Source organism: Pelodiscus sinensis, chromosome 2 (assembly GCF_049634645.1).
Source record: "Pelodiscus sinensis isolate JC-2024 chromosome 2, ASM4963464v1, whole genome shotgun sequence".
Classification (NCBI taxonomy): domain Eukaryota; kingdom Metazoa; phylum Chordata; order Testudines; family Trionychidae; genus Pelodiscus; species Pelodiscus sinensis.
Window position 1 is genome coordinate 172,299,458 of NC_134712.1, and position 13,277 is coordinate 172,312,734.

The 13,277-nt window shown below is 45.0% G+C and overlaps 1 protein-coding gene across 1 annotated transcript in view; it reads right to left on the reverse strand.

Moving 5' to 3' along the window:
• Positions 1–13,277, reverse strand: part of ITPRID1 (ITPR interacting domain containing 1) — a 71,137-nt gene that overhangs the window by 13,769 nt on the left and 44,091 nt on the right. Inside the window, exons 10-11 of the mRNA XM_006124027.4 lie at positions 6,124–6,206; positions 2,928–4,391 (exon numbers count right to left, since the gene is read on the reverse strand). Of these exons, the coding sequence (XP_006124089.2) occupies positions 2,928–4,391; positions 6,124–6,206 (1,547 nt within the window). The remainder of the gene's footprint in view (positions 1–2,927; positions 4,392–6,123; positions 6,207–13,277) is intronic.

The following is a 13,277-nucleotide window of genomic DNA, read 5'->3' on the forward strand; positions in this document are numbered from 1 at the left end:
TCTGGCTTTCATATCATTAACCTCAGACAGGTGCTGGATTTAACACATCTTTGCTTAAAGAACAGAGTTTGAGTAGTATAATGTGCCTGCTGTCTCAGGTTACTGAAAAAGCATCACTGTTCATCTTTCACCACCATCACAGGAGCAAGTGATAGAACAATACTAAAAAATCAGCTGTAATGCACTGAAACACTGACATCTTGTGGCAATTGAGCACCATCTCAGAAAATTCAGTGCACTCCAGCAAATAAGAGCAAAGAAAAGCCGCCACAGTACTAATATAGATGGTGACATGAAATTAATCAGTTTCACACTACAGCGGTTCATGCAATCATTTTCTTCCCTCCCAACTCGCTGGTGTTTACAATGACCCAAGTCTGAGTTTCAGGTTCAACAATATCAAACAACGAAAGAAGAAACTAATTTGAAACCACCAAGTTGGAATAGTTTTAACACAAAACTTGGAGAGACTCTCACATTTCTCAGGATGCATAAGCATCCATCAGGCCAGCTATCTTCAAAAGCTTTGTGAACTTTTCAACAATCCTGGTAAGGCCGGTTTATGAGAGTCGAGGGCAAAAATTGAAATGGTATCTCCCTGTCCTTCTAAAAAACCTGACACCTCATCCCCCAGCACATGAGCACCTGCATTCACTCCTCTCGCAGGAGCCTCAGCCCTCAAGGGAGTTTTCCTGCCAATCCCTCCCAGGAGCCCCTGGCTCCCTGACCTCCCTCTTAATTTTACCTCTCCATGCTGCTGAATCTTGCCCTAAGATGATGGATCCATCCAGCTTCCCAACCTGTCCCCACTGCTGAAAGAGCCGCCATGGTTTTGATAGCCAGCAGGTGAGGACCTGGCATTTGGCACACTGCATGGTGGGGCTGCTCTAGCCACAGAGGCACTGTGCCCCTGTGCACCAGGTCACAGCAACACTCACTAAGTTTTCACCCAGCTGATCTTCACCTTCTGTCATGGCTAACAAGGCACAGCTGGGTCAAACCTGAACATTGTCATGTGCCAGTCTGTAATGCCACTCCCTCTGCAGTTTGTCCCCGTTGCCTACCATCATATTGTTCCATGAGTTTAGGGTAACTCCCTTACAGGCAAGCTCCTTCTCACCCATTCACCTTCCCCTCTCCCCTCCCCTCCCCCCCCCCAGTGACCCTGCATCCTGAACTTTGAGTTTGTAACAAAGTCAAAACCTGGTGACTTGTGGCAGACATTTCACATGGTTCTGATAGCCAGCACCACTTGAGGTTGGTGACGGGTAGATGTACACCTGCAACTGACCATGTCAGCTGACTTGGTCTCATGGGATTCGGGCTATGTGGCTGATTAATAAGTGTATAGATGTTCAGACTCAGGCTCTGAGACTCTGTGAATCAGCTGACCTGGGTCAGCCATGGGTGTTTAATTGCAGTATAGCCATACTCGCAAATGTTCTCTAATCCACCTGAGTCAGATTTGCTGAGATAATGAGCACTCATCATCCACAGACTTCAGCAGGAGTTTTGGCTGCTCAGCCCTTCTGAAAATTAGGGCTCTACAGAATCATATCAATTTTATTAAAATCAATGAGTCTATTTGTGAGAGGATGGGTCATATGTGATTTTAGCCTTCTTTACTCCATTTAGAGCAGCATGGATAAATACCAAAAGGAGGGCATTCTGCATCTTCAAACATAAAGTGGTTAACCTGCATAAGTTCACAGCAAACCAGAAAGTTTCCCCTTGGTTTCAAAACACTGACTGACCTTGTTTCACTAAATACATTTAACTAATTTTTCCACAAGTCTTTCCCTCTTTTTTAGATTTGCAGTCATTTCTACTAGTACTAGATTTTTGCCACAAGTAAGGGTCCTGATAAAATAAAGTTACAGGGCCAAAGTGAGATGAGTCTGAACAAATGCAACTTACTCTATGGGTAAACAATAGGATTTCCTGTGGCACCTTATAGACTAACAGATTTATTGGAGCATAAGCTTTCGGGGCAAAGACCCACTTCGTCGACATGCATCTGACGAAGTGGGTCTTTGCCCACAAAAGTTTATGCTTCAATAAATCTGTTAGTCTATAAGGTGCCATAGGACTTCTTGTTGTTTACGAAGATTCAGACTAACATGGCTACCCCTCTGATACTTACTCTATGTTCTGGCTCCTTCAGTATGGAAGTCACAACAACTCAGGCAGACAAACTCACATGGCTAAATTCAGAGTGATGCATAAAGAGGGTGAAATGTACATATTGGTAGGCAGGTGTGAGTTCAAGCAAGGCTGACTGGGTTTGAGAGCATCCAAAGCCTGATCTGCACAGTTTTGTGTTGGTAAAACTATTTCAGTGGGGGTGTGATTTTTTTTAAACTGAAATAGTTATACTAGAACAGCTCTTAGTGTGGATATTGTTATATTGGTATAAGAGTGCCTTATTCCCCAAAAGGCAGGGAAATCAACTGTACTGGTATAAGTTGTATAATTGTAAGCACTGTATATTGGGGAGAGCGTTGTTGCACCGCTTTCAGTATGCTGGCATAATTTAAATCAATACAATTTTGTAAGTACACAAACCCTGAGGGAACCCACATTTGTATAATGAAGAGAGTGGAAACAGTAGTAAACAATAGCTCAGACACATCTAAGAATTTGACCTCAGCTCCAGCTCACCTTGATCAGTTGTTAATCTAGCAGTTATCATGTCAATATTCTCAATATTAAGAGAAGTAGTCTAACATAACTTAATTGGAATGAGAGTGTATTTCTGACATTCCTCCAATTTGTCCAGGACAGACTGTCTCTTCTTCCCTTCCATTTCCTAAGCTACATTCATTACATTCTAGAACAAAGAACAGAGCTTGAAATAACCAGCACTCCATGAGTTGGCTCTCAATGAACCAGATTTTATGTATTATTTTAACAAGAAATATACTTACTGGAGTAATGGTCCTCAGTGCTGTATCCTGGAGCAGCTCTAACATTTTCAAAAGCTGTAACTCTATAGCAGCAGGGTTTGAGCAGTGGCAGCAATGATGGCAGCAGAAACAATGACAGCTATGACCACACTGGGCAGACCAGGCACCGAAGACTTCACAGTAGGATGATCTGTATTTTCCATAAAGCCCAGTGTCTAGGGAGACTGATTTTGTGAGATGACCATGTCTATAGAAAGGAGGGAGAAGTTGTGGGTCAGGCCACCGATTTCTTGTTTTCATTTCAATTGTATCAGTTTGAATGGAAGCTTCTCTTGTCTCTCTTAGACCTTCCTTCAAAGTATCCAGTTCTGAAGTAATTACAGGTTCATCTTCAAAGCACTGGGACATTATGGATTTAATTTCTGAAAATGGGCCTTTACTAAGGCCCTCGCTCAATGAAACTTTTTGCCCAGTGGACATCAGCCTTGAAGACATCTGAACAGTAACAGATTTAGAGGGATTGGTGTATATTTCAGTGTTTTGGACAGAGTCATCTTTCACCAACTTCTTGTCTCCTGATATTTTATCTAAACAAGTCTCTGTGCTTTCCTGGGAACTAAATTCAGATCTGCCCTCTGAGCAGTGAGCAGCAAGGTTAGATGCTGGTATAGAACTGCTTGAAATAACCTTGCTTTCATTTTCAACTTGGAAGACCTGCCATTGGGTTACTGGAGTCTCTGCTTCAGACGAATGACTTACACATTTTATATCAAAGTCCAGTTTGAAAAACTGTTGAACACTTGTGGCTTTGGTGACTGGAACCACCGTGTCAACTTTACTGAAAAACTCCATATTACATCTCTTTCCTTTTACACTTCCTGTAATATCCTCCTGGATATTTTCCTTAAGTACTTTCCTTTTATCGTCCTCAGTTAAAGGACCTTCACTTTCTTCGTTTTTGGCACAGGCTCCACTGTCTGTGAAGTCAATAGGAGTTGTGCCATTATCTTGAGCATGAGCTGGAGCTGTGCTTTTGGGTATTGAACTGCAGTATAAATGACAGTCAAGTTCAGGGGTATTAATGTCCCCCACATCCTGATTATCATTCTGAAAGCATGGAGTATCCTGTTGAATGCAACTTTCCTCTTTCTCCAATTGCCCTCTTCCAGTTTTAATCTCCTGCTTATTATTTACACCATACACCATTTCTTTGACAACATTCTCTGACTCATCACTGATGGTTTGATGTAGACTATCTTCCACAGTTAGTGGGAGGATGATCTCTTCCCTCTGGTCCTGTTCTCTGTCTGGACTAGGCACACTTGGAAGGTTTTTGCAATCTGCAGTGGAAGTATAAGCAACAGGGCTCTTTGGCTTTTGATAAAAATCCCGGTGTGATGCAACAAGAGCTGTTCGTTGTGGCAGAGCTGATTTTCGGTCATGGGTATCACAGCCAAGGTTCAGGTTTCCTGGAAAAGGTGGGTTCTGCAAGGAAAATGAGATGACACTAAAAATGGAATATTGTGAAGCATGAGCTAGTTTGAGGAGATGGCTAATGGGACTTTATCTTGACAAAATTTTAAATACCAAAGGAACTCTTCTGTTTGATACATGGTTTAGGGCCAATTGTGGTCAGTTGGTCCCTGGGTGGGAGAAGATTGAGTATCTCTCACTGAATATTGCACCAATTCTGCACAAAGGCCTTATTTTTACTGTGAGAAAAGATGTGTTCATAGTTCTAATTAACGTTCTCATGAGAATAAGGAAGTCTGAAGTTTTCATATAAGTTAGCAGGCTGAGCAAAACACTAGACACTTCATTGTGAAGACAAGGCCAAAAGGGCCAGTCAAACTTTCAGCTTTAGCACCTTGCAACTACAGAGGTCTGTACTTTATGGGCTTGATTCACAGCTCATTGAATTAAATAAAAAGATTCTTGTTGACCTCACAGAGCTTTGGCTCTGCAACTAATGTCACTTTCCAGAACCTCTATTTACAATTCTTCAAACTTCAAATTGTGCTACCGCCTAGATAATGTTATATGGATAGATACTAATTGCTGCCATTAAGGAGCTCTTTGATCTATAGATTTTTTTTTAAACCCAACAGGTGTGCTGTGCACTTATTTTCAGGCTCAGTAGCTCCTTTATTTGCAATCAATAATAGGTATTACTGTCCAGTGCACTAGGCCACATGGTCAGAGCTAAGTTGTATGTACAGTGAGGCTTCCTTGGATACAAACAGAGGCTCTAGAATATTAATGGTAGCTTGGTATTGGCTGACAGCAGAAAGCAAGAGAGGCTATTGCAAATATGGCCCTAAAGAGATGCACAGACGCATAGCTTTGTGTGTTTAGAACTTGATGGAGATTCATATTGGGCTGCTTCTGAGTGAGAAAAGGGCTTGCTGTTTCTACTCTATTTAAGGAAATGAGAATTTCTTATGTAAATAAATGAGGTAACATCTGACTCACATCAGCTCTTTCTAACACATTCAACTCTGCAAAGCTCTAAGGGTTGACGGAGCCATGTAAACTAGTTTACCCGGCATAGACAAAGAAGCGGATATTTCAATAATCCCCGCTTCATTAAAATAAACATGGCCGCCATGCTGTGCTGACGATCAGCTGATCCGGCACAGCGCGGCAGTCTAGACACAGATCTGTCGGCTGGGGAAGCCTTTGCCGACCAATCCCTTATGCCTCGTGAAACGAGGTTTACAGGATCGGTCGGCAAAGGCTTCCCCAACCGACAGATCCGCGTCTAGACTGCCGCACTGTGCCAGATCAGCTGATCATCGGCACAGTGTGGCGGCCATGTTTATTTTAATGAAGCGGGGATTTAAACAATCCCTGCTTCTTTGCCTATGCCGGGTAAACTAGTTTACAAGGCTCTGTCGATGGAGCCATGTAGTCTAGACATACCCTAAATATTGGCTGACCAGTTGAGCCAAAAGAGCAAGAATGACACACATTAGATAGTGGAAAAGTTCTACAGGGTATAATTTTGGGACTTGTATAGTATTCCACTGAGGTACGAATGTTTTTTTTTTTTTTTTGCCTATGAAAATTTGTCTGTTTTCCCCACAGGAAATCTCAGGAAAATTCTATCACCCTGTATTAGTATTACTTTTGTTTTTCATGAACCTGGTAACTTTTGGATATTAGTTTTGCTCAAACTTTTCAATAATCTCATTCAATAATACCACCAGCTCTTTACTTGTAAAGGGAATGGCTCCAGAGGTTCCTCCAGAAATCCACTGCTGTCAGACTGGCAGCTGTTTGTTCTTGTCACCAGCACTTCTGCAGGGAGAAAAATAGGGGCGAGAAGAAAGATTCAAACAGCAAGCCAGATTAAAAATCAGTAAATGCTTCTCATTAGAGCCTAAAGTGGGTTCACTTTAATTGTTCTTTCTCATGCTAAACATATTCCTGGTCCTAGCAGTTTTACTCTGAACCAATTAGAACTCTACAACCAGAATAAACTACAATGTGTGTCCAGTGTAGCTGCAAATACCAGAACAAGCATTGATTTAACAACAGGTCTAATCACTAACTGAGGTTCCATTTTTCATCTCTGGAAAACAAAGATCATCATTTGAACACTCAAAATAAACCAATATAAATAGTCGATAAGTACCTGTCCTTTTGCTTTGTTATTTCACTTGCTAAAATTGTTGACTTTTGACTGTTTCTTGATCATTATAGGCACTTTGGGTCAAATGCTACTCAGATGAGCATTTCCAGTGATTTCAATGGAGTTGAAATCATGAATACTCATGAATATGGTAAGAGAAAGATGGCACTTAAGACCAAAAGCCACATAAGTCTAGATTGAGATACCTTTAAATATGTTATTTGTTACCTTACTTGCACAATTTTTTTCTCTTCAGAAGGAGATTAAGGAACCATATATTCTCAATTTTTATCCATACAGAATGAGGCCAAAATTTTAAAAGTAGTCAGTGATTTGGATTCCTCACTTGTGAGTGGCTCATCTTACACACACCAATTTGGGCACACAAAAACCACAATCAATCAAAATTATTGGCCACTTTTTGAAAATTAAGGGGCTAAGGATGTTTTCTAAGCTTTTTGCTCTCCTTACTTGGGCAGGAACACTCTCCTCCTGAAAGGGCATAAGCCTTGACTCCCCCATTAGTTACTTCCTTACTGCCAAGGAAACACTTTCTTATCAGGTATGAGTAGAAACTAAAACTCCCTACACTTTCCTCCAGTGAAAAGTGCTGCCTCATGTCTGACAGGATGCAAAGAGCTACATATTCCCCCGCCTGTCCCCACTGCAAGACTTGTGCCACTTTCCTGAAAGTCAGCCCCAGAGCAGGGGCTGAACCTGAGGGGGACCGAGTAAGGCCATGAGCAGCAAGGAGGTAGGGAGTCTGCTTTGTCTGTCACAAGAAGGGCCACCAGAAGTAGGTTTGCTAGATGGTTTCAACAAAAATACAGGACACACTTGACCTAACATCACAATCTACATTACTTCTTATTTAGAAAATACCGGTCATTTATACTTTCTCTATTTGTTTCCCAAAAAATAGCTCAAATACTGGACTGTCCAGTTCAAAACCAGACACCTGGCAACCCTAACCAGAAGAGGCACTTGCCCCCTCAGGGGAGGGAGGCTGAAGAAGGAGGTATCTGGGGACACAGAGAGGTCAAAGGCAGGTACAGTCAATTCTGCAGTGATGGCAGTAGTCGACCTGCCTGGAAGCCATCCTAGGGAGGCAGCTAATAAATTGTCTGGGACAGAGAGGGCCCAGTCAGAGAAGGAGATGAAGACTGTAGTGGTCCAGGTCACAGTATGGACCCAGACCGTGAAGACGAAATGTCCAGAGTCTTCTGGACTTAGAGAAGGGCTGGGGAAAGGCAGGCAGAGCTGGGGAAGCTCCCAGGCTGCAGGGCCTGAGGGTATTAGGGCTGCAGAGAGGCAGCCAGGGCAGCAGAAGGCAGCAGGTCCACATCCTCTTGCCAATGATGAGTGGCCATTCAGACTGCAGTTTGTCCCTGAGGTAAGGGGCTAGATGATGACTGGCAGTGACACTGAAGCCAGGTGGGCATAGGGGTTGGGGGTTTCCTGAGGAGAAGGGCCCCAGAATGTGGGGGCACTGGGGCAGGGCAGTACCCAGGTGGAAGGGCACCACATCTGGGAGGGATGTGGGTCCTAACACAAAATGATGGGGAATATCAGCTAACAGTAGGGGTGACACCAGCTCAAAGGGGGCACGCCAGAGCTGAAGAGCTGATGCCCCTAGTATCCAGCAAGAGGCACCGTGTCACAGTCCAATATGAAAAAGACTTTTCATCCCAGGCAGGGTCAGTCCACTGTAAGTTTGGAAATTCAAACTGCTGTTAGAAGAATACATTATTTCATGTTACCTGTATTTTATAGAATCATGGAACTGGAAGGGACTTTTAGAGGTCATCAGGTCCTATCCACCAAACTCCTGACAGGACCAAGCACCATCTAGACCAGTGGTCCCCAACCTTTTTGTGTGGCGGGCACCGCACCGGTGGGTGACGTCATCCTGCTGCGTCACCTGGCCAGCCAGCCCTGTGCCAAGTGCACCTGCGGTGGTGCCAGACCCTCCCCAATGCAGCCATTTCGCCACTCTGGACTGGCCACCCTGCTCCCACATCTTCCCCACCGCACTCCCCAGCAGGTTCTCCCACCGCTGGTGCTTCCTCACGCCCCGTCACAGCATGAGTTCAGCCCCGCAGCGCGTGCGGCCCGTCCTCCCCCTGCCATCCTGCGTCACGACCCCGACTAGGCGGGCGCACATAAATGCCCCAGCGGGCACCTGGCGCCGGCGGGCACCATGTTGGGGACCACTGATCTAGACCATCCTTGACAGGTTTTTGTCTAACCTACTCTTAGAAATCTCCAATGCTGGAGATTCTACAAGCCTCCCTAGGTAACTTATTCCAGTACTTAACTACCCCAGCAGGAAGTTTTTCATAATGTCCAACCTAAACTTCCCTTCTGTAATTAAACCCTTTGCTTCTTGTCCTGTTATCAGAGGTTAAGGAGATTAATTTTTCTCCCTCTGCCTTGTAACAGCCTTTTAGGTACTTGAAAACTGTTACGTTCCCTCACAGTCTTCTCCTTTCCAGAATAAACAAACCCAGTTCTTTCAATCTTCCCTCATATATCATGTTTTCTAGACCTTTAATCATTTTTGTTGCTCTTCTCTTTTGTTCGAGAGTGCTGGTGATTTAGATGTTTATTCTTCTGTTGTTGTACGACAAATCAGGAAAGAGATCTTGGAGTTATCGTGGACAGTTCTCTGAAAACTTCCACACAGAGTGCAGCAGCAGTCAAAAAGGCAAATAGGATGCTAGGAATTATTAGGAAAGGGATAGAAAATAAGACCCAGAATATCTTACTGCCCCTGAATACTGTGTACAGATGTGGTCTCCTCACCTCAAAAAAGATATTTTGGCCTTGAAAAGGGTTCAGAAAAGGGCAACTAAAATGATTAGGGGTTTGGAACGGGTCCCATATGAGGAGAGGTTAAAGCGACTGGGACTTTTCAGTTTAGAAAAGAGGAGACTGAGGGGGGATATGATAGAGGTATATAAAATCATGAGTGGTGTGGAGAGGGCGGATAAAGAAAAGTTATTTATTAGTTCCCTAAATAGAAGAACTAGAGGACACCAAATGAAATTAATGGGGAGCAGGTTTAAAACTAATAAAAGAAAGTTCTTCTTCACACAGCCTGTAGTCAACCTGTGGAACTCCTTGCCAGAGGAGGCTGTGAAGGCTAGGACTATAATAGAGTTTAAAGAGAAGCTGGATAAATTCATGGAGGTTAGGTCCATAAAAGGCTATTAGCCAGGGGATAAAATGGTGTCCTGGGCCTCTGTTTGTCAGAGGCTGGAGAGGGATGGCAGGAGACAAATCGCTTGATCATTGTCTTCGGTCCACCCTCTCTGGGGCACCTGGTGCTGGCCACTGTCGGTAGACAGGATACTGGGCTAGATGGACCTCTGGTCTGACCCAGTACGGCCGTTATTATGTTCTTAAAATGTTGCAGTCTTAATACAGGCCTTCTTTCTCAACAACACAATCTTACCTACAGTATCAATCAACAGGAAATTCCTTCCCCATTATCTCCCACTATCTCTGCACCAACCTGCTGAGTAGGATACAATTATTCTCATTACTTATTTGTATTGTCACAGTGCCACAGCACCCCAACTTACAGAGCAGGAACCCTTTGACAATCTCTGCCCCAAAGACTTTACAATGGGAGTGAAAGAGAAACTATCACAGATGGATACAGACAGATAAGGAAACAATAGGACAATCTTGCTCAGCAAAGTAGGCTACCTCAGTGCTACCAGCACATCATTCAGAGAAAGTTCAAGTAACTAGTAAGGGAATAAAGAATCAGCTGTATCTGGATTGTTGGAAACAGAAGAGTGTGGAGTATCAAACTGCTACAACAGGCACATGAAATCTAATAAAACTATTCCACTGTCAGATTTACAGTGTTTTTACAACTATTACCTAAACAGAGGACTTGTTGCAGTCCACTGGTTTTTGCACACTAGAAGAAAATAACTCATCTAAGCATCTGGATGTAAAACTGAAATATAAAGGGCTTGCAAATGATGTCTATAGCTCATGAACAGAACAGATTATGAACAGGAGGTGACCAGACAACTCACCAATATGAGCATTCTTAAAACTGAAATACACATCTAGAAAAGTGGAAAAAAACCTGATTGACAGACCCCAAAAAGTACCCAGACATGAACTACTTCAAGTCAGGCCTATAAGAGAAAACAACAAAGTTTCACTTGTCATCACCTACAGTCCACAGCTTGAACCCCTCCAATGGCTTATCAACAATCTGCAACCTATCCTGGAAAATGATCACTCACTCTCAGAGGCCTTGGGGGAAAGGCCAATTCTTGCTTACAGACAACCCCCTAACCTCAAACAAATTCTTTCCAGTAACCACACAACACACCTCCATCATAATCATCTAGGAACCCACCCCTGCAATCAGCCCCGGTGCCAACTCTGCCCATACATCTACACAAGCGATTTAATCTCAGGACACAGCCACATCAGCCACCGAATCAGAAGCTCATTTAACGGCTCATCCACTAATGTGATTGATACCATCAAATGCCAGCAATGCCACACTGCCATGTACATTGGCCAGACTGGACAGTCTCTATGGGAAAGAATGAATGGACACAAATCAGATATCCAAAAAGGCGACACACAAAAACCTGTTGGAGAACACTTTAATCTTCCTGGATACTCATTAATGGATCTCCAAGTTGCCCATTTTGTTTTAGATCAATTCCACAAGGTAAATATACAGAGAAGGGTTGGAATTTAACTTCATTCACAAGTTTAATTCTTATGCAAATTGTATGAATTGGGATATCCGATGGCTCGCACATTATCTTCCACATCTTAATGACTTAACCACCCAACCAAACAATGAAGGTGCTAATTGCTCTTGATGTCTGTGTAGAATCTGGTGTTGGTCATCTTCCTTTCCAAGTGCAAACTAATGGTTCTTATCCGCCTCTTGTAACTTTTTAGTCGTTAAGGTGCTACTAGACCAGCTGTGGCCAACCTGGCTCTCAAAGAAAAAAATTGCAGAACCCAGAACTGCTCAGGTCAGCTGGTCTCATGGCCAGGTTGCTCTGAGCCACATGCATGCTCACAGCCTCCGCCATTCAGCTCATGGTCCCCAGTGCACTGTGCCATATCCTGCATATGCAGGCTGGGTCACACTCAGCATCCCAGACTGTACGTGCTAGCAGCTGACTGCTGAGTGCAGGCAACAGTGGCGGATCCAGGTGCAGTGGTGACTCCGGGATCTAGGCATAAGGTTGGGGGGAGGGAGATGCCTGGCTCTGGAGAAGGGGAGGGGAAGGGAGAGAAATTGGGTTGTGGGGGGTGCACATGGGTTCCCGACCAACACATGCTCAAAGCCAGCTGCTCAGCGCATGTGCCCAGCACTTGTAGGGAGATGCACATGGCGGCAGCAGCAGTGGTGGCTGCAGCTCTGGCTCTGGGACCCAGGCATAAAGTTGGGGGGGAGGGGAATTGGATTAGGGAGGGGAGAAGAGCCTGGCTCTGGGGAAGAGGAGGGGATGGGAATTGGGTTAGAGCGGGGGGAAAGGGGGTCTGGCTCTGGGGGAGGAGAGAAGAGGGGGATTGGGTTACAGCGAGGCGGGGGGGAGGCAGTTGGAATCCAGGTACTGCATGTCAGCTCCAACTTCTCAGGAAACATGCGGCTGTCATGGGGAGCAGAGGACAAGCGCACACTTCCTGAGAAGTTGGAGCTGGCATGCAGTCCCGGGACTCCTATACACACACACACACCCTGCACAGGCAAGCAGCAGGGGGAAGGAAATCCCCGGCTGAGTGACAGACCTGGTATTTCAGGAAGCATTCCAGCTGTTTATGGGAGGGGAAGGGAGAAGAGGGGAGGGGAAGAGCAGCTGCTTGCTTCCTGAGACCTGGGACCCCCAGGTACTGGCCGAGCTGACACTCGCCCCTACCCCCTGACCAGATCCCCCCACTAGCATCCTGTCCCCTGCCCGCCCCAGCACAGTTGGAGACACATTAGTGAAGCTTGGGGTTTTTTGGAGGAGTTGTTTTATGCATCTCACTTGTGTGGCCCCAGCTGATTTTTTCTGTGGGTCAGCGACCCCTGACTCAAAATAGGTTCCCTGCCCTTCTCACAAATAAAGACAATGCTGAAGCATGTTGTGTTTGACATATTTTATTTAAAAATGAATCCTGGCCAACAAGCCCCCAATTGGAGTTAACCCCCGATTTGACCACAGCATCATAACACTCCTGCACCCCCCCGGACTCCAAACCTGAGCCTCTCCTACACTGGAACCCCCTGTCCTGAGCCTCTCACATCCCCAAACTCCTGCACCCCCACATACCCAGTCTTCTGCCACAACAGTCCTGCACCATCCATACTCTGCAAATCTGTGTCCTGATCCCATCATACTCCCAACCTCCCTGCCCGGAGCCCCTCATGCACTCCAGCCCAAACTCCTGCACCCTCACAGCCACAAGCCTGTGGCTTGCTCAGCACCCCAGCCTTCCACCGGATCCCAACACTGTCCAGCCTGGAGCCCCCTGGGACGGTGTGTACTGGCATCTATTTTCCCCTGGCGCAGCTGCTTTTTTTTTTTTTTGCTCAACAATTTTCACCCCCAGTATGTGGCTCTTCGCACTCTGTCCACCGCTGTCTTGGCTCTTCGTCTCTAATGGATTGGCCACCCCTGTAATAGACTATTTGTTGTTTTTAAAGTTTTTCCTGTTACAGACTAACTCGGCTACCCCACTGACGCTTATCTACT